This window comes from Lonchura striata, chromosome 6, assembly GCF_046129695.1.
Source record: "Lonchura striata isolate bLonStr1 chromosome 6, bLonStr1.mat, whole genome shotgun sequence".
NCBI lineage: Eukaryota > Metazoa > Chordata > Aves > Passeriformes > Estrildidae > Lonchura > Lonchura striata.
In genome coordinates, this window is record NC_134608.1 from 52,589,106 (window position 1) to 52,612,381 (window position 23,276).

Below are 23,276 nucleotides of genomic sequence, written 5' to 3' on the forward strand. Positions count from 1 at the left end.
CGGGCCGGCGGCTTCGCTCCGCACTGTGCCCGTGCAGGGCCGCGTAACCGGCGCCGCCGCGCAGGGGAGCGGTGGGCGGGAGGAGATGGTGGAGGCGGTGAGCGTACTTCCTTATAGGTCCGGTGAGGAAGGAGCCGCTGTGACGAGGTGGCCGAGTGGTTAAGGCGATGGACTGCTAATCCATTGTGCTCTGCACGCGTGGGTTCGAATCCCATCCTCGTCGGGAACGGAAACTTTTATTTTTTTCCCCTCACAGTAATATTGTTTTTTTTTTCTCCCCAGCTCTTCCAAGGGGACCTCTTCCTCCCGCCTGTCCCTTCGGCCCGTACGGGGAGAAGGAAAAGCGGAGGCAGTGCCTCAGACAGACAGGACACAGCATCCCGAGGGATTTAGGGTCACAAGGCAGGATAGAGTGTCCCAGAGATTTTAGGGGTCACAACTAGGATGAAGTGTCCTGAGGGATTGAAGGGTCTCACCCAGTATCCACCTTCCTTTGGTGCCTCTCCTTGGGGTAGCCTGACTTACCTCCTTTCCTCAGAACCTCTGCTGCAGAGCTTCCAGCTGTGACACTGGGAACAAATCCCTTTTAATCTCAACCTCCTCTGGGATCCCAACAAAATGCCCTGTTAGGGCTGGCTGCATCCCTGAAAGCTTTGAGTAAGAATTAGAGGGATGGAAGATCTCTCCTATGAGGAAAGGCTGAGAGAGCTGGGATTGTTCAGCTCCATGGAACCCTTAGAGCCCATTCCAGGGCATAAAGGGGCTCCAAGAGATGGACTTTGGACAAGGGGGAATAGCTCCGAACTGGAAAAGGGGAGATTTAGATGGGACATTGGGAAGAAATCCTTCCCTGGGAGGGTGAGGAGGCCCTGGCACAGGCTGCCCAGAGAAGCTGAGGCTGCCCCTGGATCCCTGGAAGTGTCCAAGGCCAGCTTGGACAGTGCTTGGAGCAAGCTGGGATAGTGGAAGGTGTCACTGCCCATGGCAGGGGAGTGGGAGTGGATGGGCTTTAAGGTCCCAGCCCCTCACTGAAAAGTACATCAAGTTCTGTTCAGATAAACAATTACTGCATTTGGCTTTGTCTTCCATCAAGTTATGGCAATTTAAAAAGCATAAATGAGTGTATTGATAAGATACAGGAAAAATTTTCCTCTCTGCCTAAGCCATCCATGGTTCACTTAAAAAAGGAAAAAAAAAAAGGCTGGAATTAGAGGCCTGTAGAAGTTAGTGAAACTCAGAGCTTCCAGAAGGGACATCTCCCATCTGCATCACAGCTCTGAGCCCTCCCTGCACACACTGACAAAGTTTTAACTACACTTAAATCCTTCTTGAAATTAGATCATACCCAGTCCTGGGCAGAGAGTGAGCCAGATCACACTGGTGCAGACTCACAAAAGGTTCCCAAACACAATGTATGGGTTAAAACACAACTGGACAAGAGTTACTGTGTGAAAGGTGAGTGTTCAGGGGCTAATTCCAGTCAGTCCTGCATAGGGAGACACCAAGGCACAGGGAAGTTTGCCAGGAAGGTTTATTTGTATGGAAAAGTACTTTAGCACAGTGAGATAGACATTCTCCTGGATAAAGACAGAATTATAGGATTGTCCAGGATCAAGTCCAAACCTAACCCAGCACTGTCAGGCATGTCCAAGTAAAGGTGTACTGAAGAAAGGAATTCTTCCAGGACCTACACTTTGTATGGAAAACTTTATGCTGACAACCAGGACCCAGTATTTACCTCAGACCCAATCTCAGATGGGAATTTATCCCAGGGCACCTCCAGGAGCAACTTTTTCCCAGCTAACAAAACATCAAACATGATTTTGACAAACTAAACTAAACTAATAGGTACAATCCTTGTTCAAAGAATCTTGGAAACAGAAGCCCAGGGGTTTCTTGACCAGGAAATTAAAAGTTGCCAACTGCAGCCATTATTCCAGGAGAAGAAGAAAAAGCAGTGCTGAGCTCCAGCTCCTCATCAGGCCCATTGGCCCCAATGTTAGTCAGGAAAATCCCTGACAGAGCCTTTTTTTGTAACAGAAATTTCTTACCAAAAACCTCCCACCGTAACCTGGGACACATCAAAGTCTAATCTAACTGTCATCCCTATATCTACACCCATTTCCCTGTATCCAAATCCAGTAAAAGCTCCAGCCACCCTTTTTATACACTGGAGGTGCCCAAGTTCCATTTATTTCCATGAAAGGTGTATTCTAATGCATAAAAAATTTGGATAATGATGATTTTTAGCATCTAACCTGAGTGAATTTTTATGGAAACATTCAATAACAGCTGGATGATCCAGCAGACAAAGACACTACTTGGCTCCTTTGGGCTACTGGAAGCAAGCAATGGTTTATTGTGGTTTGGTAGATACATCCTGACCCTGGTGACATCACCAAGTGAAATCACTAATTCCTGTGGGCTGGCTAACCTCTCCCTCGGAGATCTCCAAAATTTATATAAAAACCCTCCCAGAAGCCAAGAATCAACTGTGTAAACATTAATGAAAATAAGAACTACGGTGACATTAATCATTCATATAAAATTATTTTAAAATAAGTCTTCTGCTTCATAAAACTGCTTTTGTTTTTCTTGAAAGCTGATTGTCACACTGAAGTGATAATAAAAAAATCTCTTCAAGACAAAATCCAGGGAACAGTACCTCCAAAACCAGGTCCAATACCTGCACCCAGAACTACTAACTTAAGTAATTATTTGAATGAATGTTGGTAATTTCAAAGGCAAGTGGATTTTGCTGACAAACAGCAGGCACAAAAGAGATCACAGTGTTCTGGTTTTACCTCATAGTGTTCTCAGAGGTAATCTTGTAGTTTTGAAATCAATCTGACAACAAAATGCAATAAAAACAGGTTTTTTATGACATGACATCCAGCAGCTCTTATTTTAAGACATAGGAACACAGCAGGCTGGAAGAAAAATCAGTTTTTGACTTTTAGTGCATACACTTCATTATCCATGCGGATAATTGATCCAGAATCCATTGAGGTGAAGGCAAAGCTGCCTGTGCCAAGCAGAGTTCAGTCCTTGTTGCCCTCAAGTGCCAGTTCACTGAAGGGCAACATAAAACTCCTGTTTTAGCCTCGTTTCCCTGCTCATTTTTCACAGCACCTGTGGGAAGCGGGACAGTTCTCCAGCCCCACTGATCCCTCCCACCCCAGCTCAAGGCACACTTTGTTCACCTCAACCACAATGAAAAGTCAATCTTTGGTCTCTGCACGCCGCTGTCCTGGCCAGCAGTGTCCACAGGTGCCAGGTATCCTGGTCACTCCTCCCAGTCCTCCATGGCCCACTCGGGCATGCTGGAGCAGTACTCAAAGTCCGTGCCCTTGTAGCGCAGGGCGTGCAGGAACATCACCAGCTCCTTGGGAGATGGATCCCGTCTGCTCATCCTGCACTCCACACACAAAGGGTCCTTCTCTTCCCAACCCTTCTCCCCCGTTTGCCCATCCCGATTCCCACAGAAACTGAGCTCTTTGTCTTTATCAAGTGTTTCCAGGTTGATATCAGAGTTCAGCGGACAAGCTGCTATGTCATTCCTCACGGGATCCTGCTCATCCTCAGCAGGGCAGGAACTCCCATTTATAGGCTCAGCCTCCGCAGACTTTGTGCAGTCACCTGAATTCCCACAGTCTTTACTTTCACCGCTGGAGTTCAAGTCCTCCTCCCCGATACCCAAGACCTCCAGGCTCTGTTTGGAACGATGCTCCTCTACCAGCGCCTTCAGCAGTTCCTCATCCGTCTTCCCGATCTTCCCGCCCTTGCCCCTGTCCGGGCCCCAGGCCTCCATGTTGTAGATGGGATCGTTGACAATGGGGTGCCCCAGGAACTGCAGGTGCACGCGGATCTGGTGCGTGCGGCCCGTGCGCGGCAGGCACCTCACCACGCTGCTGCTGCCGTTGTAGCTGAGCCTCTGGAAGAGGGTTTGGCAGGGCTTCCCCTTGGGATCCACGCGGCACACGCCCACCTTGTAGGAAACCACCAGGATGGGCTCTTCACAGACCACCTCATGCTCTGGGAACTCCCCCACCACCCTGCAGACGTACTCCTTCTCCAGCTGCCAGGAGACACAAGAGGAAGGCTCAGGAAACACAGGGGAAAACACATCCAAGCTCAGCCTTGTTCCTCCTCCCTCTCCCCTCAATAAAATACATCCCAAAGTGGCATTTTATTACAACAGGAAAGGGAAAATAATTCAATCAGCTACTTAAAGCTGAATTTCCCCTCACATTTTCCCCAGCTAGTAGGGAAATCAAGAACAGAGAGGCTGGGCCTATTTGCCTCATTTTAAATTCAGGAGCCATCTCTCCACAGCCTCTGGCTTACAGTCCTGAAGCCAATCTGGAAAAAGTTCTGTTTGGATCAAGAGACTCTAAAAAAATGGGAAACTTAAAATTACAAAAGTGGTGGACAGTTGACATATGTCCACTCACAAATAAATCTAAACTCTAACTGGTTTTACATTATCCCAGTAAGTTTGCACAGTCCGTGGGACAATCCCTTGAGGAGGAAGATCCCCTTCAACCCAATATTACCAAAATAATTTAAATTTTAGGATATCACTTGAAACCTAAAATTACCAAAATAAATTAAGGTTTTAGGAGACCCTCTGCAATTAAATATTACCAAATCAAAATAAATTTGTAGGAGATACCTTTTAGTCCAGTATTACTAAATTAAATTAAATTATCACGTTGAATTAAATTTTTAGGAGATCCCTTTCAATCCAATATAAAAAGCAGTTAAATTTTTAGGGTTTTCAATCTAATATTATCATGCTAGGATTACCAAATTCAATTAAATTTTTTAGGAGCTCCCTTCCAATCTAGTATTACCGAACTCAATTTTTATTCTGTCTTTAGCATTTTAGCAACGAGAAGTACCGACAGATAAGAACAGCAACACAACCATGAGTTGTCTGGGGGACTTGAGCTCATCTAGAGACCAAACCTGGCTGACTTTGGAGCACAGCAGCAGCTCCAAACCCTCACCTGCCTCTGCCGGACCTGCTCGTCGATGCGCTTGGACACGGCCGCGGTCTTGGCAAACATGAGCACGCCCGAGGTCATGCGGTCCAGGCGGTGCAGGGTGTGCAGCTCCCGCAGGCCATGCTCCTTGCCCAGGATGAAGATGACCGTGTTGTGCCGAAACCTGCCGCAGGGGTGGACGGGCAGGGACGAGGGCTTGTCCACCACCACCACCTCCTCATCCTCCGCCAGGATGCGGATGGGCTGGGCAGTGACCGGCGGCTCGTGCCGATGCACCGTGTTCCTAAGGAAGTCGTTGTTCTGGAAGGGGTACGGACAATTAGCCTGAATCCAGCTTGTGCAACCACCCACCCCGCCACAAACAACAGAAACTTGACACTGTGGGAGAAGAATTACAGCCCCTTTCTCCTGGGATACCGGATTTAGGATAATAAATGTGCATGTCAACATGCAAATCCGATCACCTGCCCGTACGGTATTCCCATTCCTAAGGGCCGAGGAAGCCGTGGGGCACGTGTGGGGCTGTAGGATCCACACATTCCCGAATCCAGTGGGGCAGGGATTCTCCGGGAGCCCCGATTTCCCCTTCAACCTCTCCAAAGGGTTCACAGAATCGCTGAATATATCGAATCGAAAGGAACCCATCAAGATTATAGAACCCAGCTGGCCCTGTACTATCAGACCGGACCGCTCATGGGGCGATGCTCACGGCTTGGGGCAGGCCGGGCTCTGCCGCCAGCCCAGGATCCCCTCGGGAGCGCCCACCTTGAGCACGATGTCCAGGTCGCGCACGGGCTCCTCGTTGAGGCGCAGGCGGCCGGCGCGGGCGGCGGCGCGGTAATAGGCGAGGGGCTGCGCTCGGAATTCGGTGCCGAAGACGTGCAGGAGGCTGCGGCCCACCCAGCGCCCCTTGCAGTAGGTGCGGAAGTCGAAGTAGTAGGGGCGCACCTTGCGCAGGCCGCCCTCGAAGTAGTACGAGGTCTCGGCGAAGTGCTCGGCGCCGAAGCTCACGCCGGCGTTCAGCTTCCGCGGCGGCGGCACGTACCTCTCGCCGCCCGCCAGCCGCCGCTTCTTGGGGGCCGGCGCCGCCTCCTCCTTGCCGGCGGGGCCCGGCTCGTCCTCCCGGGCTCGGCTGGGGCCGGGTCCCGGCTCGGCCATGTCCCCGCGGGGCCGGACCCCGCGCCCCGCCGCGCGCGCCCACAGCGGCCACACCGCGCGCCGCACGCCGTGACGCATCCCGCTGACGCAGCCAATCAGCGCGGGCCGGCACCGCCAGGCCACGCCCCGTTCCCGCCTGCCCCCCCCCCCCCCCCCCCCCCCCCCGCGTCGTGAGGCGGAGGCGAGGGAGGAGCGAGAGCGCCTTCATTTATTTATTTATTTGTTTATTTATTTATTTATTTACCTCCCAGCAGTCCCCCTCTCCAGAACTGCTCCACAAATGCCCCTCGAGCCTCACCGCAGCCCGCCTGCCCCTTGTGAGCCTCCTCAAGTCACCGCTTCAGGGAAAAGCCGAAACGTCGGCATTTTTTTTTATAACCTCAGTCAGAAAAGCCAAGAAATGTGCATTTTTCGTAAACCCAAAGAAGGTCAAGTCCAGAAATGAATATTTTTCAAAACTCCAAACAGAAAAAAAAAACCCGAACATTTTTCATACTCTTAAAATCCAGTGTTGCTGCCCATCATTAAATTAGTTGGTGCAGGCAGGAAGAGAACATGCTCCCATATTTTAAAAACTGACAAATCGGGGTACATCGCTGCTCCAAGACACTAATTGCGACTTATTTTCGCCAAGCGTTAGGCAGAGTAGTCGACATTAAAGTGGTTTTAGTGAAGCTTTAGGTATTCCTGTCTGCTGTCAGAATTCTCTGTGATCTGATGTTATCTAGAGTTTACCAGAGAGGAAAGCTGGAGTTGTCTGGATCTGCACCCTGGAAGCTGCCACGGCTTCCAACAGCCTTCTCCGGTCCTGTCCCTGTTCTCCATCCCTCCAGAACGAGCTCCTCTGAAGCAGAACTTCCCTTTATCCATGAAATTTCCATTAAAAAGCAAAACCATACTGACCATCTACAGGCCTAAGTCCCTCTCATGAGCTTTCTGAGGTGCCTTTAGAGATATCCATCCATGTGTCAGAGGTCATCCCTGAGGCAAAGGAAAACCAACAGTTACTACTCCCTCAGTTCTGTGCCAGCATCACATGGAATTTAAAAACACAAACAGGCTCCAGAAAAAGAGGAAATAAAACTCTGCAAGCTCTATCAAATGGAATACAACCCCTGCTTTGCCAAGCTGTTCTCTCCTTTAGTTTTTCCACAAACAGCATCTGCCAGGGATCCAGGACTCGGTCAGCAAAGCCAAGGAGAGCAAGCTCAGAGGGAGAGGAAGGAGTGTTCCTCAGGGAAGAGCAGATTTTACCGAGGCCACTGCTTTTCCTTGTCTGTGAGAGGGACGTAGATGACGCCCATGAGCTGGGTCTCGACGATGTTCCCGTCGCTGGTCTTGTCGTACTGCATCAGCACCTGGTTTGCTCCCTCGGGCCCCACGGGCACGATCAGCCGCCCGCCCGGCTTCAGCTCCTTCAGCAGCTGCAGCACGGAGAAATCCCAGTCAGCAGAGGCAAAAAAACCCCACAGACAATGGGAATAAGCAGCGTTGTGGAGGTTGTGACAGAAGATAAGCTGGCAGTGGTTCCCTCGTTTTTTCTAGGGACACCCAGCACAGCCTCTCTTACCTCCTTGGGGACAGTGGCTGCGGCTGCTCCCACATGGATGGCATCGTAAGGAGCCTCCTCGGGGTATCCCTGCCTGCCGTCTCCAACTACAGAGAGAAAACATGCAGGGAAGACTTTGGTTGTTGTAACAACTCAAAGCATCAACACAAACTGGAAGGACTTTGAGGAGCAGAGCCAAGGGAAAAACAGCCCAGGATTGCAGGGAGCTCACCCACAAGCTTCACACGGCCGGAGCTGAGCAGCGTCGGATCATCTTCCTGGACGTTGCGGATGGATTCGTGCACCAGCTCCTTGATGTGCTCCACACCCACAGCTTTTCCCGTCGGGCCAATCTGGAAAGAACATCAGTCAGACACCTGATGCCTCCCGTATGGAAGAGGGCAGGTTTCAGTGGGAAATAGGGAATCTCCAGGAATAAACTCCAGAGCAGAGGTTCTGAAGAGGACGTGCAAGCCCTGTGCCCCTTCCTTGGTTTTAAGGCTGAGTAGTCCCAGTTATATCAGCTAATTAGGGGATGTGCTTTCCAGGCTGGGAATAGAGTGGCATGAGCTCACCATCCTGGCAAAGCACGCGGTGAGGTATCCACTCCCAGATCCCACATCCAGCGCCTTGGCACCTTCCACCAGCTGATCCTTGAGCAGCTCCAGCGCATGGGCGTGCTGCAGGGACATCCAGGACAAGTAAGTGGGAAACATCCGGGGATTAGTATCCTCTTCTAACACTTTTTCTTGTTTTCTGATTTAATCACAGCACACCTGGCCTTGTGCCTGACACTTCCAGAGCAAAGCTCAAGTGTCAGACCTGGAAGATCTTTTGCAGGACATAATTTAGGCAGAGGCTCAGGAATTAGATGTGAAATAGCAGGAAAAAAGGTCTCATGCAAAAAAAAAAAAAAAAAAAATTAACAACATGGAATTCCCATCTAAGCACACTTTCAAAGCAACTGAAAGGGCATAGGAGAAACTCCTCTAAAGAAGAAAAATCCCTAAAGAAACAAGAAGCAATCCCATGTCATTGGGATGTTTCAGTTTTCTACTTGAAGAGAAATTAAATATAAAAAGAGAAATAAACAATTCCCTCCATTGCTGTTGAAAGTGAGGAGTTTTCACCTTACCATGTGCGGAGCGCTGATCGTAGCCTTGTAGCCTAAAAGGAAACGGGTGACACAAGTTATTTGACGAGGAATAAAATTCCCAGTGGGTATAGTTCCTAATTCTCCCCCACCTTCCCACAAAAATAGGAGAACACACAGTCACAGGATAATTTGGGCTGGAAGGGACATTAAAGCTCATCCAGTCCCAGTCCCTGCCATGGGTGGGGACACCTTCCCTTAGACCAGGTTACTCCAAGGCCTTGGACACTTCCAGGGATAGGGATTCCACAACACGACCATGGAACACCTGCCAAAGCACCTTGTGCCCTGCTGACAGCAGATGTTTTGCCAGAAGTGACTTACCAATGGATTGAGGAGAATCCATGTATGGGAAATACTTGATGTAGTGACCTCTGTCCGTAGCCAACAGCACATCGAAGACTCGCTGAGATTTAATGATCCCTTTTTCTGGGAAAGAATGAAACGAGAGACATGCAAGACTGAAATCCTGGGCATTCCAGCAAAAAGAGATTTGAAAGGGGAAGCACACTTCAGGGAGTTCATGGATCTGGGAGAATTAATGAGGGATCTGAGAGGGACAGCAAACCAAACACAATGGGAAGCACATCCTTTCCCATTCCCGCTGGGGGCCCAGCCACCAGCCCATCTCCAGAGGGAGGCCACCTGCATCCACAGCGCCTCTGACACTGCCAGGTGTAACCGGAGTCACGGTTCAGGTTTCAGCACTGAACTCAAGGGCCATGACTGCAGTGACAGCCAACATCCCTTCACGCCTTTCTGCGGGAATTCTGGGGAAGTTTACAGCTATTTTTATGTGTGTTCCAGCCCGCTGTCCTGAGCGGAGCGGGAGCACCGGGCACCATTCCAGCCGTCGGACAGAGCTGGAGGCACAGCATGGATGTGCGGGACACTCGGCTGCACCCCCGGGCTCGAACACCGAGCTGCAACACTTTAAAGGGCACCACACACGTCCAGAGGCAGGGAAGGAAGGTGTGGAGAGGCTTTCCTCCCCTCCTGGCATAACACTTTGTTTCCAGCTATAAATAGAACGAGTTCAGGCTGGGGCAAATGCCGAAATCCAGGAACATTAACCCCAAACCTTCCGAGTGAGCAGTGTCACACGGCGTGACACTAAATACACAGACACTAAATATCCGCACACTCCCATTCCAAGGGATGGTGCAGGGACTCACTGTAGAGGTTGTTGACCAGCTCCGCGTGCGTTTTCCCGCTGGATGTCCAGGCCATGGTCCTGGCGAAGAGCAGCCCCATGAGTGCCAGCACGGCGCCGGACGGCAGCTGGCTCATCCCACGGACACGGCAGCGGCCTGCGGAGAGAGGGGGTTCAGAGCCACGCCGGAGCTCCCCGTGTCCCGCTGGAACACATCCCGCCCTCACTAAACCAGGGCAGGTGTGGCAGAGCCTCAAGGATGTCACACCGCACTCGCCTGCGCCGCCCGGGACAACTTCCGCCTTCTGCCAACATGGCGGCGCGGCGGCGTCAGCGTCCCCCACGCTCCGGACCAATGGGCGCTCCCGCTCCGCCGGTGGCGGGCGGTGATTGGTCGGACCTGGGACCGATGGCGCCGGTGATTGGCCGGACCCGGGGCTGGAGCGGCGCGGGCGGAGCTGCCGCGGTGCCCGGAGCGCGGGCGGTGGGTGCGGGAGCGGAGCGGCCCCTCCGCCTCACGGGCAGCCGCGGGGACTTCGCTCCCTGGAGGGCGACTGGGCGTCCTGGTGGGATGAGAATTCCCCGGAATGTCCGCTGGCGTGGCTTGGGCAGAGGGAGGGGGGTGGCGGAGGCCTGGGCGGGCGGGTCGGCTCGGTGTTCATGGTTTGTTCCCCTCGTCCCAGGATCCCACGATGAGGATGATCGAGAGCGTGGACTCGGTGGTGACCAGGTCCAGCGAGGACCTCTGGGCTGAGATCTGCTCCTGTCTGCCACATCCCGAGCACAAGGACGCCGGCGATGCTTTCACAGACTCCTTCGTGGATTCCTACGCCGAGGGCAGCGGTCCGGGTGGCTCTTCCCAACCTACCCTGAAGCCCTGGGCACCCCTGAACGACTCGGAGGTGTATTTAGCGTCCCTGGGTGAGTGTCTCCCACTGCTGAGGTGCCTGGTGACAGCTCTGCTTTTGTGCCCGTGCTGTGATGAAAAAGTCTCCCAGCTATTTCACACACAATCTGAGTCATTTTCTTCAAGTGCAGCAGTGGAAAGGTGAAGCTGAGTCAGAGCTTCTTCATCTCTGCCACAGAAAGGAACTTTTTATAAAGCAAAAGCTGAAAAAACTGGTTTTTACCCTCCACAATAAGTAGGAGGTTGCACGCAGCAACAGAACAGGTGGCGGAAGAGGCTTTTTAAGCTTTTATTTCTACCAGAACTTTCATCATGACTTTGTTGCTGTTTCACAGCACACCAAGTAGTGCAATGAGGGTGATTTATTTTCCAATTTGCATGGAAATTGTGGGAACTCGGTGCCTGTGAAATCTGTGCCATGCTGTGTGATTTCATGGAAGCTGAGCAGTAAGTGTGAAAGTTATTAAAACTCCAAATGGGCAGAGTTGGCTGATTGCATAAACCTTATTTCCATCAGAAGCGTCACCTGGAAAACACCATCTTGTGTATATATAGGAAAGAAAGCCATGGACGCTCGAAACACAGGGGGGAAATTACTTTTAAAACATAAATTAGTCTTGAAAAGTTAATTTAACTTATGTTTTGATATAGAAGTCTAAATCCTTCTCTCCTTCCAGAAAAAAACCCATAACCAAGATAACAAAATCCACTGTTTTCCTCCCAGAGAGAAGACTGATGAGGATCAAAGGCCTTTCCCAGGAGGTGACCTCCAAGGACATGCTGCGCACACTGTCCCAGGCCAAGAAGGAATGCTGGGACAGGTTCCTGCAGGAGAAGTTTGAGGCAGAATGTTACATAGAGGGCCACGATGCTGATGAGAGGTAACGAACAAGTCAGTGGAAGGGGTCACTACTTACCCCTCAAAAACTAGAAGGAGTTTTGTCAGGACTTTACACAGAAATACCATCTCCCTGCAGCTCAGAGAGGCTGCCACAGGATTCTTGCAGCATTTGGGGAATGCCCATTGGGGTTGTGCTAGAGGGAACACAGAGCCCACACACGTAGGGTTGGAACTTCCAGTGCTCCTTTCTGATCTTTGCACCCCTGAGACTGCATGGAAACAGCTGGGACCTACTCAGTGATTTCCCTCCTCACATGTTGGGTGAGGAAGGAATGGAGCAGAGGAGGGAATGTCCAGTGTGTCTCAGATGGGCATCTGGGGTTGGTGCCAGTCCTGGGATGAGATTTCCCTTCCCTGCTTCTCTTACGGTGCTTCTGTTCTTTCCCCCACTGCCCTCTCACAGATGATGTCAGAAGTAAGATGGACCCCTTTTCCTAAGCAATCTCCCATTCCCAATCACACAGAATGCTCTCCAAATTCCACATTTCTCAGCTGACATTTTCCATTATTGCTTCTGGATGACAAAAAGATTATTTCTCTCCCTTGAAGAAAATCTACTTAAGCCAGAACTATGAAAAGTAATCCCTGTTTATAAGGAGGTTTCAGATGGTTTCTTTGGTCTCCAGTTAACTTTAATATATTTAAAACCAAGCTTTTGTGTGCTCTTTCTACTGTTTTTAAAGGGTGAGGATGTTATCCATGAAAGAATTTCAGTCCCTAGAACTTAACTATGAAGTTAGAGGTCGCTCCTGAATGGTGCTGAAGTTTTAAGTCTCACCCACTGATGTAATTAAACAAGCCTTCACTTTTAAGTGCACTGAATTATGATGTTAGACTGTTGGGATTATATTGCTTTTTAACCTTCCAATGCTGTTAGTGCTCACATGTTTTGAGATATTCTTCCAGCTTTGTTTTTCTTCCCTTCCCTTTCTCCCAATATTTCCTGAGCTTCATCACAAAGAGGCAGCGGGGGGTTCGGTTTGTTTGGACAAGACGTTTTTTACTTCCAGACCAGAAAGCTGGGAACTCCTGGAATCATAGATTGGTTTGGGCTGGAAGGGACCTTAAGGCCCATCCAGTTCCACCCACCTGCCCTGGGCAGGGACACCTTCCACTGTCCCAGGTTGCTCCAAACCCCATCCAGCCTGGCTTTGAACATTTCCAGGGAGGGGGCAGCCGCAGCTTCTCTGGGCACCCTGTGCCAGGGCCTCAGCATCCTCAGAAGGAAGAAATTCTTCCCAATATCCCATCTAACCCTGCCCTCTGTCTGAATCAGTTGGAGTCTTTGGCTACAGAGGTAGAGGAGAATTTCAGGTGTGTAAGGGCTGAAAGGGATCCTGTGCAGGTCCTTTACACTGAGAGACATCAGAGCATAAAGCATATTCTAACCAGAATTTCAAAGGCCCACCTGCAGGGAATGGCTTTGGAGAATGACAGATTCTGCTTCTCCCTCTGGCACCGGGATCCATCCCACACCACACCTCACCTGTGGGAAGTGGAATACCTGCAGAGGGGCAGGGAACGCCTGTGGAGGCTTCTCCTGCCGCTTCTCTTGCTGCGGCTCTGTCACTCTCCGGTCTCACGGTGTCGCTTTGCTGTCCCCAGCACGCTGGAGCACCTGAAGCGCTGGCTGCAGCCTGACAAAGTGGCCATCAGCTCCGAGGAGGGGCAGTACCTCATCCCGCCGGAATCGCAGCCGGAGGCCGAGGAGGAGCCTCCGGCTTCGGAGCAGTGAGAGCCCCCGGCCGTGCCCAGGGCTGCCTCTTGTCCCAGCCCCCAGGAAGATGTACCCAGCCATAGGAATAGCAGGAAGAGGGGCACAGAGCAAATTGTCAGTAATTGAAAAAGTAATTTCTAAAAGAAACAACCTCCAACACAACAAATTCCAGCTCTGGAGCTCTGCAGACAGCGACTGGCACTGGTAGGGACAAGAGGGAACACCTGTGACACAGCTGAACCAAAACCTCACGTGGATCTTCTCCAGCCTGCAGCCACCTCATCGTTCCAGCCTGGATGTGGATTGTTTAGAATCCATCAGGAGACACATTAAACAACAACAAAAGCAGTTGTGGAGAAGCACCAGAAGACATCACGGTCTAGAATAGAGCAGAGAAACCACTGAATCACTTTTATTCTGTCTTTTACCTTTTCATTACTCAGCTGGGCATTGTTTTCCTCTCATGCCAAATCCACTTCGGTGTTTTCTCCAATTCTTCACTGTTTCAATCTGACTTGGCCCCAAGCTGTGCCAGGAAGATGATGGATATTTCCCACCTCTGTGAATTTGGGGCCCTGAGGGAAGCTCTCACTGTCGTCAATGAATTGATAGTGTCATTGACACTGTAGCTATTTCACATTCCTCTCTCTAATGTACCCCCTAATATCCCACTTTATTGCCCAAAATCTCTATTACAGACTGTAGGGGGAGTATTTTTCCTCTTATTGGTTGTTTTGTACCTGTTCAGCCTCTCCAGAAAAAAATTACATGAGATTCTATATGGGGAAACCAAGAGGGGTAGCCAGGAAAGCTACAAACAACTTGTTTTCATCACAAAATTGCATAGAATTCTCTGATTTTAAATATATTTAGTATTTAATTGGTTTCTTCACTCTGTTTAACTCTTCAAAGGGTTATTCCCTTTTACTAATCCAAGAATCTGTGATTTTGTGCTGATTTTTCACTGATCTGTGTGTTCTGCCTCGGCACCAACACTGGAGGTCGGTAGAGGGAAGCAGCACGGTCTGTCAGAGCTTCTTAGGGGAAATTGTGGTTCTAAGAGTTAATCCTCACTGGATTCATGTATGTTCGTTTATGTATCTGTTTGAAAATACTTTTTTAGGAGTAAATTTTTGCTGGAGCCTCCCAGTTTCCTGTCTCTGTACCCAAATAGAGGCGCTGCTCTGTCAGTCACCAGGTCACAACTCGGAGATTGTTCCCACCATCAGCTTTCCTGGTGTAACTCCCACCCCAGACTCGCCTCCCAGAAGAGTTCCCCTCCCACGCTCAGAATTCTCCATTAAAACAATCCCTTGTTTTTTAAACCTTGAGGAATGGGGTCAATCATCTGAGTGCCAGTGATGCACAAATTGCAAGCCTCGTGTCTTGCTGGTTTGGTCATTAAATGTCCCTTTTAATTTATCCTTTAACTGACCTTTATTAAGCCTGTGTCCTTGTGCAGATCTCTCTCACCTGATGTAACAAAGCTGTGACAAAGATACAGAATTCTGTGCTGTTCCCAGAAATGGTTTGTGCGGAGAGAGAAAGCAGCAATTTCTCTGTCCCCAGCCTATTTCCGAGTCAATAAAATTCTTCTTATGGGTAGCAAGAACTGTGGGGATGCTTTATATTATCTTATCTGTTCTTAAACATATTTGAGGAAGAAATATACCCAAAAGAACTGTGCTGAAATTATTCCACATCCACATCACCAAGCATTTCCTTTGGAGAAGGGACCTGAGGGAACAGCTCTTATCATTTCACTAGTAAAAATAATAACCATTTCAAGATTCTGTGACCTGCTCTATGGAAGCATGTGGGGCAAAAGAAAATCCAACTGATTACTGCAAAGGTTGAGCAATAATTTCTTTAAAGTAATCCTTTATGTGGAGTTAAACTTTTTCTCCCTCCCATATATAATAAATATAGCTACATAAATATAATTACATAAAATTAAATTATAACCAAGAGTACAGACTTGGGGTGGGTCTATACTTAAATTACCATAAAAAAAACCCCTTTAAAACTTCTTTACAAAATCACTGAAACTGTGAATAGGAGTGCAGTGTGTCCGAACAGTGTCACTGCACTTGGTGATGGCACACGATTTGAGTAGCAAGGGTTTTACCTTCCAATATTGGGGTTCATTTGGGGAAAAAACAGGCTGAGCTCCTCTCCACCAAACCAACTCTTGCTGGGAAAAGCAGCAGCCTCACTAGGGGTGGGTTTTCCTCCTACAGCAGCACCAGTCTTGCTGTGTGTGGAAATAAGTCCCACAGAGAGAGACTTGCTGAGGCTGGAAAAACCCTCTGGGATCATCGAATCCAAGCCCAGCACAGCTGAGCCCACCCGTGTCCCCAAGTGCCACATGGCTTTTAAATCCCTCCAGGGCTGGGGACTCTACTCTTGCCATGGGCAGCCTGTTTTTAACATTTAACCCAGAGGAGACATCAGTGACATCTCGGGGACAGAGACCCATCCTCTGAGGCACAGGCAGATCTGCCGCTGCGGTGCCTGGCTGCATCAGGTCCAGACCATGAGGCACAGGCAGATACAGGGAGTGACTTTCAGGCAGGATAAATGAGTAAATCACAAAGGAAACAGCAACCCCCCTCCCCTCTGTACCTTTTAAAGACAATATTTTACCTTTTTCTCTGTATGAAACAGCCTTTCTGTACCCCTGGAGAGGTACAGAGTGGAGAGCCCAAGTGCTAATGCAGCCCTAGCCTGGCAGGGGTTTGCTTTCATAATGGGGCAGAATAAAGTATCTTAACACAATCCACCTGCTGCCTTGTCAGAGCAGGGGGGCAGGGCTGACAGGGCATTTGGGCAGCAAGGAAAGGCTCCCACCTATCCAAACAGGAAAAAATGTGCTTCTCCACAAGCTTGGACCAAAGGAATTGAACCCACAGAAGCATGAGCTGGCAGCACTGTGTGGTGCTGCTGAGAATCACAGAATTCCAGGATAGTTTGGGTTGGAAGAGAGCTCAAAGCTCATCCAGTTCCAGCCTGTGCTGTGGGCAGGGACAACTTCCACTATGCCAGGTTGCTCCAAGCCCTGTCCAACCTGGCCTTGGACACTGCCAAAGACGAGGCAGCCACAGCTTCTCTGGGTACCCTGTGCCAGGACCTCAGCACCCTCACAGGAAAGGATTTTTTCCCAATATCCACTCCAAACCTTCCCTCCTTCAGCTTATGGCCATTAAATATCCCATCCTCCTTTGGAATTGACAGGATCTCGGGGATCTCTGGTTATTTCTAAAAACCACCCTGGTGACATGGAAAAGAATAAAAATCACAGCAAACTGATTCCTGTCCATCATCTGTACAGAATGAGAGGGACACCAGGATGCCACAGGAGGGGTGTCCAGCTCAACCATCAGGGTGGGCTGCAGCTTTCAAACCCACCCTTTCACCCCTGAGCCAGGACCTGGGGCAGGGCAATACGAGCTCTGGGAATAAGAGCAATTTATTCCGCAGGCTCTGGAAGCAGCAAAGATGATGTCAAAGAAGGTTTTCCCAGCATGAGCCTGTGCAGAGGGAAGAGCTCCCAGTGCTGCAGCTGGGTCATCCTGGCCATGGCACATCCAGGTGGGGATGGAGCCTATGCCTACCTTGGGATGGACTCCTCATCTTGCTGTCAGCTCCAAAGCCCAGCTCTCCTCTCAAACCAGCCTCTGGCTCTCCTAATCTGATTGTTCTGCTCTTTAAAATTAACAGCAGCTCTCGTCAGGCACTGATATGGAGACAAAGATTATTCTCTTCCTGCTGATTATTCAGCAGGGGTGAGCACTCTCCTCTTGATCGGCTCAGCCAGTTTTAATAACCAGCCCAGCTCCATCAGATTGGGATGAATTAATCACTGTCTTGCACCAAAACTTTCAATTTTCCAGAGCTTCTGTGACTGCTCTGCAAATTTCCATTCCTCTTATCCCCCCAAAATTCCGGTGGATGATAATTTTTGATCATTTTCCCTTATTTAAGTAAGGCTGACCCTGGTACCCTTTATCATTTGAAGCAATTCACAATGGCTGGACCACCTTCACCCCATCCTACACTTGCCCCCCGAGCTGGGGTGGGGGGGGCAAGCTGGGACACCAGCACCCCGGGGCTGGGTGCCCATCACCCTACGGCTGGGTCACCCTCACTCCACTCTTCCCTCACCCCACTTTCCCCCCCGGGCCGGGACCCCCCGACGGGGCGGGCGCTGCCGGCACCGGGAGCTCCGCGCGGTCCCTGTGCCCGTCCTCCCCGTCCTCTCCGCGCCTTCCTCCCCTTCCCTTCTGGGACAATGTCCCTGGATCCGGCCCCGAGGGCGAGGGAGGGGCTCCCCGCAGCCCCCCGGTGCTCCCCGCCGGGCCGGGGGCGGGATGCGGCTCCACCTGCGGTGCGGGGCGGTGGGATGTGCGCGTCCCCCCGGGTTCGTGGAAGACCGAGCGCCGTGGGTGGGAACGTCCTGTTCCTCCGGGACTGAAAGGCTCAGGCAGCGGGGGGATAAAAACCAATAAAGACAAAGCAAGACAATAAAAACCAACCACACCGCAAAAAACCCGGCTGCGATCGGCTGTGCCGGAGCTTCCCGGTGAACCCCCTGCGAAGGGAACGCTCCTCCTCATCCTCACGGGAACATCGGCGGGCAGCGGGCGGCTCCCGGCCCTCAGCACCCCGGACCCCTCGGCAGGTAAGAGCGCTCCGGACCGGGACAGGGGTCCCGCAGCCACACCCTGGACCCCCCAAAGCCCAGCCAGAGCCATTGGTTCAGCATTCATTGAAAAGGGAGCAGGACCCCGGCGATGCGCAGAAGGGCTGGTTTGACTCTCGCGGGTACACGAAGCAGAATTAGAGAATTTAATTGAGCTTCAGAATTTACATTCTGTAAGTTAATGAGCATTTTGGCTCCTCAGCTGCAAGTTTCCTGATGGATTTTGTGCTCCTGCCCCAGGCAGGGCACGGGGACCTGGAGCTGTGGTATCACAGCGTGCGCCCTGTGAGTGCAGCTGGGATGTAGAAAACCTCAATATCCCTCGGTTAATTACAAGGGTTTTTTAATTAATGCTGATTTGACTCTCCACTGGGGGGAAAAGGCTGTCCAGATCCTGGTAAGGGGGATCAAACAATAATTTTGAGAGCGTGGGGCTTGAAAGGAGCGTCCTGGAGGGGAACTCTTAATTTCCATACATTTTCTGTTGGACTACATTTTCCCCTGTGCTACTCTGAGTGGGTTTGTGGAGGTGGTCAGGGAGCCAGGCTCTCCCTCCTTCCCTCCCTCCCATCACAGCTGCCACAGGGAAAGACAGGAGAAGCCAAAGCTCCACGGGTGATGAAGATATAACCAAGGGGATAAAAGAACCCAGTGGGATGGGCTGGGGTGGGAGAGACACAGGAGTGAAGGGGATGGAAAAGATGCTCCTTTCCCATCCCAGCCAGGTGGCATGGGACTGGTGGGTCAGGGTGGAATTAACTGGGAAAAATAAAAAGCAAGAAATGCAAGAGTGTCCTTTTTTTCTGCCTTAAGTCAGCACAGCTCCCAGGTGTGGGAGGTTTCTCAAGCTGATTTCTGGATCCTGCTGCCCCAGACTGGCAGATCCCCACAGATCTGTGCTGGCTGCTTGACTATTTCACAGCCAGCTTCCCAAATCTCCTCCATACCGGAGCTCCACTGTGTCTGTCACAGGGCATCTTCACTCTTAAGCAAGTCATTTAAACCAGCCAGTGCCTCAGCACAAGGCTGTGCAAAAGGCCAAGACTCAGGAGAGGTCCTTCTGCCCAGAAGTTCAACCAAAATGTATTTGTGTCCCCTCCAGAGCTCAGAGGCTCATCTGTGTTTGACTCTGAGTTGTGGAGAAGCTGCATCAGCCACAGGGGTTCCCATGGCTCAGCTGCCCAATGACTCCTGGCACAACGACTCAGCCCTGATCTTCACCGGCCTGGACCTGCTCCTGGAGCTGAAGCCGCTCTTCATCCCGCTCTACGCCACGCTGGTGGTGGTGGCGTGCATCGGGAACCTTTTCCTCATCCTCCTCATCGTCCTCACCAAGAAGCTGCACTGCACCACCAACTTCCTGATCGGGAACCTGGCGGTGGCCGACTTCATCATGTGCCTGGCCTGCGTCCCCCTCACCGTGTCCTACGCCTTCGAGGAGCGGGGCTGGCTCTTCGGCATGTTCATGTGCCACTTTGTCACCCTGCTGCAGGCTGCCACCGTCTTCGTGTCGGTGCTGTCTCTCACGGCCATCGCCATCGACCGCTACGTGGTGGTGGCGTACCCGATCCGCAGGCGGATCAGCCGCAGGGCCTGCGTCGGCCTCGTGGCCTGCATTTGGTTGCTCTCCATCGTGGCCTCTGTGCCCACCTCACTGCACACCCACTACTTGGACCTCAACGCCATCGGCCACGACATGATCATCTGCGAGGAGTTCTGGAAGCAAGAGGAGAGGGAGCGGCTGCTGTACTCGTGCCTGATGCTGCTGCTCTCCTACATGCTCCCGCTGCTGGCCGTGTCCGTCTCCTTCTGTGCCATCACCTACCACCTGCGCAGGAGGAATGTGCCGGGTGCCGCCCACCCCTGCCAGGCCAAGTGGACCAGGACCAAGCACAAGACCTTCCGCGTGCTCACCATTTCCGTGGTCTGCTTTGCCGTCTGCTGGCTGCCCCTGCAGGTGGTCAACTTCATCAGGGACATCGACGAGGAGTTCACCATCCTGGACAAGAGGTACGTCAATGTCATCCAGGTCTCGTGCCACCTGATCGCCATGAGCTCTGCCTGCTACAACCCCTTCATCTACGCCTCCCTCCACGACAAGTTCTGGTTCCACCTCAGCAGCTACTTCTACCGCAAGAAGCAGAGCTCCAGGAGCATGTCCTGCAAGGCTTCCCGCTTCAACACCTGCTCCACCCTGGCAGATGCTCCCACCGGGGCCTCGGACAAGATAGCTTTGCAGTCCAGGTTACCTTAGATGGAGGACCTTGAGGGATTGGGTTTGCGTAGCCCTATATCCCAAACCATGGCTGGGACATACCCCTATATCCCAAATCATGGCTGGGTGTAGTAGGTGTCCAGTTCTACATTTGGAGCACAAAGACTTCACCCCGTGGTTTATGCAGAAGGTGGGTCGGTGTCTGAGGCAAGCACCCATTGTGTAAAAAATTCTTTGGAGAGCGCACATCTTCATTTTGTAGAATATAGATTGTTCCTAAGCAACAGGCAGCACTTTGTGCCACGGGAAGAGGTCGACTTGCACAGGGAACCGTGAAATTGCTGTGCATTTATCCTTTAAAATTGTGGCTTACTGGTGAAGAGACAATGTAGGACAATGTGCATTCTGCAGGTGCAGATTGGGGGCACGTCGCTGCTGACAGCAGGTGGCTGGTTTGGAAGGGGTGTGACTTCCATCACCTGCTTGGCCTGCTGGAGGAGCCACCCCTGTAACCAGACAGGGCATCCCAGTTTCTCCAGCCAAAGGTGCAAAGGTGCAGATGCAGCCGGGCACATCCATGAAGTTATCACTGCTCTTCGTGGCCAAGTAGGACTCAAAAGATCTCAAGTGATGAGTTTGCTGGGAATGATGCTTCAAATTCTGCTCCCAGGGATGCTGAGGTTGGTTGACGTTCAGGGTCCTGCAGTGGAGGTGGGAATGTCAGTGCAAGGCTGCTCTTTCCTAGAAGCTGCCAGATGAAGGGTGGGTCTGCTTATCAGTGCTCCTCTGTGTCTGAAGTGCCTCTGTGGCCTCTCAGGCTGCTCTGTGCAAGCAGCACATGCAGAAGGCAGCGTCTCCTTACACCCAATTCCCATCTAGGTTTTAACCTCTTGATTTCCCAGGAGAAACCCTTGGGAACAGCCCACAGGCACCAGCACTGCTGTAGGCACCACAGCTCAGGGCTGTGGCAGCTCCCAGCTCTGCTCTGTGGGGCCAAACCGTGACCTCCCACTGCTCCTCATGCCCAAGGACAGGATTTCAAAGCCCCCAGGCAACAGGTCCTCAGCCCTGCACAGAGCCTGCCCATGGCACTGGACAGCATCCCGGCTTCTGCCAGCAGCTGGGGAGCATCCAGGGCAGACACAGCTGGCTGGACCCCAACAGGATCCCCAATCCACTCTCCTTACACCCTCCATAAGCTCACTCACCTTCTGGCTGAGGCCCTCATGGTGACCCTAGAAGGACTCGTGATCTTCTGTGGAGTGACCAGCAGAGACAGGGACCCCTCCAAAGTAGTGCCAGTGACCTCTGTGCTGTTCCCACAGAGCAGCTCCCTCCTCGGCTTCCTGCAGCTTCCCCGGGCCTGGGCTGCTCATTCCAGAGGAGCCAAGCAAGGCAGAAGATCCCTGTGTGTCCTTCCTGTAATAAAGGCTTCAAGAGCTTGGGTTGTGTGTGTGTTGATGTGAATCCCACAAAACCCAGAAACCCCTGCCTGCAGCTCAGCCACATCCCAGGGAGATGCCAGCTTGGATATGATTCGTTCTGTCCCAGTCCTGGGCAGAGGCAGATCCTTGGAGGTCAGGCTGGGATTAGTGCTGGACCAGGTTGCTCCAAGCCCCATACAGCCTGACCTTGGACACTTCCAGGGATGGGGCAGCCACAGCTTCTCTGGGCACCCTGTGCCAGGGTTTCACCATCCTTGGAGCCAAGAATTTCTTTCCAGTATCCCATTTAATCCTGCCCTCTGTCTGACTGAAGCCATTTCCTCTTGTTCTGTCACTGCTGATGTTGATTCCTTCTCTCTTCATTTCATCCCATCACAATCTCTATTACTTCACTCTTAATTAAAACCCCTAAGTTTCCCTAAATTACTCTTCTTAGCCTTTCCCCCCCCCCCACCTCCACCACCCACTCATTCCCATCACTGCATTTATCTGCAGGATCATTTAAAATCCATATATCCATCCCAGAGAATGATTCACAAAGAGGTTTCCTCTTCCATGTTTCCAGACTAGACTAGAATTAGCAGTTATTGAGCACTGGGAGAGAAACCCCCCACCCTCAGGTCACCCTGTTTAGATGTTTTGCTCATTCCCCCAACTACCTGCAGGAAAAGGGAAAATACTATTTTGGGAGAGTGAGCTAAAAGCTGAGAGACTTATGAGAATAAACACAGAAATCCCGGAGCTGCAGTCTGTGATTCACAGAAACTGGATATATAAAGGAAAACATGGTTGGTTTTCCTAATGAGAGCAAATTAATCAGATAAATGAGGGAGGAAAACATGTTTGAAGGCTGATTCTGCAGAGCTTTCCTCAGGAAGCTGCTCAAAGCTTTTCTCCCAGGAACCAGGGGGTATAAAGGGGATATTTTTGTTAAATCATCCTCAATTATTAAGAGCTTTGCACAATATTCTCCCCGAGACTGTTTTTTCCTCCCAAACTCTCTTGTTGGGATAACAGTTGGACTCAATTATCTTAAAGATCTTTTCCAACCTAAACAATTCCATGTTGTGACCCTCTCCTCTACCTGGATTTGGTGCCTGTAGCTCTCCCATCTGCCAGGACACAGCCCAGGAAGGGAAAATATTGGCCAGCCTGTTCAAGTGTTTACAGCTTCAAGGGGCAGATAATATAATTGGGGTAGATAATATAAATTATTCCAGTGATGGTCTCTCAAAAGCAGCCAAGACATGATTATTTGAAAGAGCTTACCTACAAGCAAGGTATTATTCCCATTATTTGGTCCCCATCCAGATTTCTCCCATGGCTGCAGATGATGAAGCCCTTTGTCCTGCACTGCAGAATGAATT

At 51.1% G+C, this 23,276-nt stretch overlaps 4 protein-coding genes and 1 non-coding gene across 6 annotated transcripts; 3 read left to right on the plus strand and 2 right to left on the minus strand.

Moving 5' to 3' along the window:
- Positions 1-141: 141 nt before the first annotated feature.
- On the plus strand, positions 142-223 carry TRNAS-GCU (transfer RNA serine (anticodon GCU)). Its single transcript has one exon. It is a non-coding gene; the product is annotated as a tRNA-Ser (tRNA).
- A 2,113-nt stretch (positions 224-2,336) lies between these two features.
- On the minus strand, positions 2,337-6,245 carry RPUSD2 (RNA pseudouridine synthase domain containing 2). Its single transcript, XM_021524762.3, has 3 exons — positions 5,775-6,245; positions 5,013-5,309; positions 2,337-4,078 (listed from the first exon to the last, which is right to left on the minus strand). The coding sequence occupies exons 1-3, from the start codon at positions 6,243-6,245 to the stop codon at positions 3,287-3,289; spliced, it is 1,560 nt and encodes a 519-aa protein (XP_021380437.3). The 3' UTR covers positions 2,337-3,286.
- A 782-nt stretch (positions 6,246-7,027) lies between these two features.
- LOC110467576 (protein-L-isoaspartate(D-aspartate) O-methyltransferase) lies at positions 7,028-10,338 on the minus strand. Its single transcript, XM_021524760.2, has 9 exons — positions 10,300-10,338; positions 10,045-10,179; positions 9,194-9,298; positions 8,852-8,883; positions 8,292-8,396; positions 7,949-8,069; positions 7,738-7,823; positions 7,422-7,591; positions 7,028-7,148 (listed from the first exon to the last, which is right to left on the minus strand). Exons 2-9 carry the CDS (start codon positions 10,157-10,159, stop codon positions 7,136-7,138), a joined length of 747 nt encoding a protein of 248 aa, XP_021380435.1. The 5' UTR covers positions 10,160-10,179; positions 10,300-10,338; the 3' UTR covers positions 7,028-7,135.
- A 113-nt stretch (positions 10,339-10,451) lies between these two features.
- Positions 10,452-15,159, plus strand: CCDC32 (coiled-coil domain containing 32). 2 transcript variants are annotated; one of them, XM_021556040.2, is made up of 4 exons: positions 10,452-10,506; positions 10,706-10,943; positions 11,654-11,810; positions 13,436-15,159. In XM_021556040.2, exons 2-4 carry the CDS (start codon positions 10,715-10,717, stop codon positions 13,563-13,565), a joined length of 516 nt encoding a protein of 171 aa, XP_021411715.1. In that variant the 5' UTR covers positions 10,452-10,506; positions 10,706-10,714; the 3' UTR covers positions 13,566-15,159. The 2 variants fall into 2 exon arrangements, with proteins under 2 accessions (XP_021411715.1, XP_021411717.1); XM_021556042.2 differs by having other exon boundaries at positions 10,481-10,588.
- Positions 15,160-18,163: 3,004 nt separating this feature from the next.
- LOC110467575 (prolactin-releasing peptide receptor) lies at positions 18,164-20,503 on the plus strand. The gene is made up of 2 exons (XM_021524759.3): positions 18,164-18,228; positions 19,352-20,503. Exon 2 carries the CDS (start codon positions 19,418-19,420, stop codon positions 20,501-20,503), a length of 1,086 nt encoding a protein of 361 aa, XP_021380434.2. The 5' UTR covers positions 18,164-18,228; positions 19,352-19,417.
- The last annotated feature ends 2,773 nt before the right edge of the window (positions 20,504-23,276 follow it).

What these genes read in the sequence shown, in the direction of transcription:
- RPUSD2 (XM_021524762.3), bottom strand. Translation starts at nt 6,245, where the DNA reads ATGCGTCACGGCGTGCGGCGCGCGGTGTGGCCGCTGTGGGCGCGCGCG. An exon ending in ACCTGGACATCGTGCTCAAG is followed by an intron (nt 5,310 to 5,774) that starts GTGGGCGCTCCC and finishes TACCCCTTCCAG; the next exon opens with AACAACGACTTCCTTAGGAA. An exon ending in AGCAGGTCCGGCAGAGGCAG is followed by an intron (nt 4,079 to 5,012) that starts GTGAGGGTTTGG and finishes GTCTCCTGGCAG; the next exon opens with CTGGAGAAGGAGTACGTCTG.
- LOC110467576 (XM_021524760.2), bottom strand. Translation starts at nt 10,159, where the DNA reads ATGAGCCAGCTGCCGTCCGGCGCCGTGCTGGCACTCATGGGGCTGCTC. An exon ending in GGATTCTCCTCAATCCATTG is followed by an intron (nt 8,884 to 9,193) that starts GTAAGTCACTTC and finishes GTTTCCTTTTAG; the next exon opens with GCTACAAGGCTACGATCAGC. An exon ending in CGGCCGTGTGAAGCTTGTGG is followed by an intron (nt 7,824 to 7,948) that starts GTGAGCTCCCTG and finishes TTCTCTCTGTAG; the next exon opens with TTGGAGACGGCAGGCAGGGA.
- CCDC32 (XM_021556040.2), top strand. Translation starts at nt 10,715, where the DNA reads ATGAGGATGATCGAGAGCGTGGACTCGGTGGTGACCAGGTCCAGCGAG. An exon ending in GGTGTATTTAGCGTCCCTGG is followed by an intron (nt 10,944 to 11,653) that starts GTGAGTGTCTCC and finishes TTTTCCTCCCAG; the next exon opens with AGAGAAGACTGATGAGGATC. An exon ending in GGCCACGATGCTGATGAGAG is followed by an intron (nt 11,811 to 13,435) that starts GTAACGAACAAG and finishes TGCTGTCCCCAG; the next exon opens with CACGCTGGAGCACCTGAAGC.
- LOC110467575 (XM_021524759.3), top strand. Translation starts at nt 19,418, where the DNA reads ATGGCTCAGCTGCCCAATGACTCCTGGCACAACGACTCAGCCCTGATC.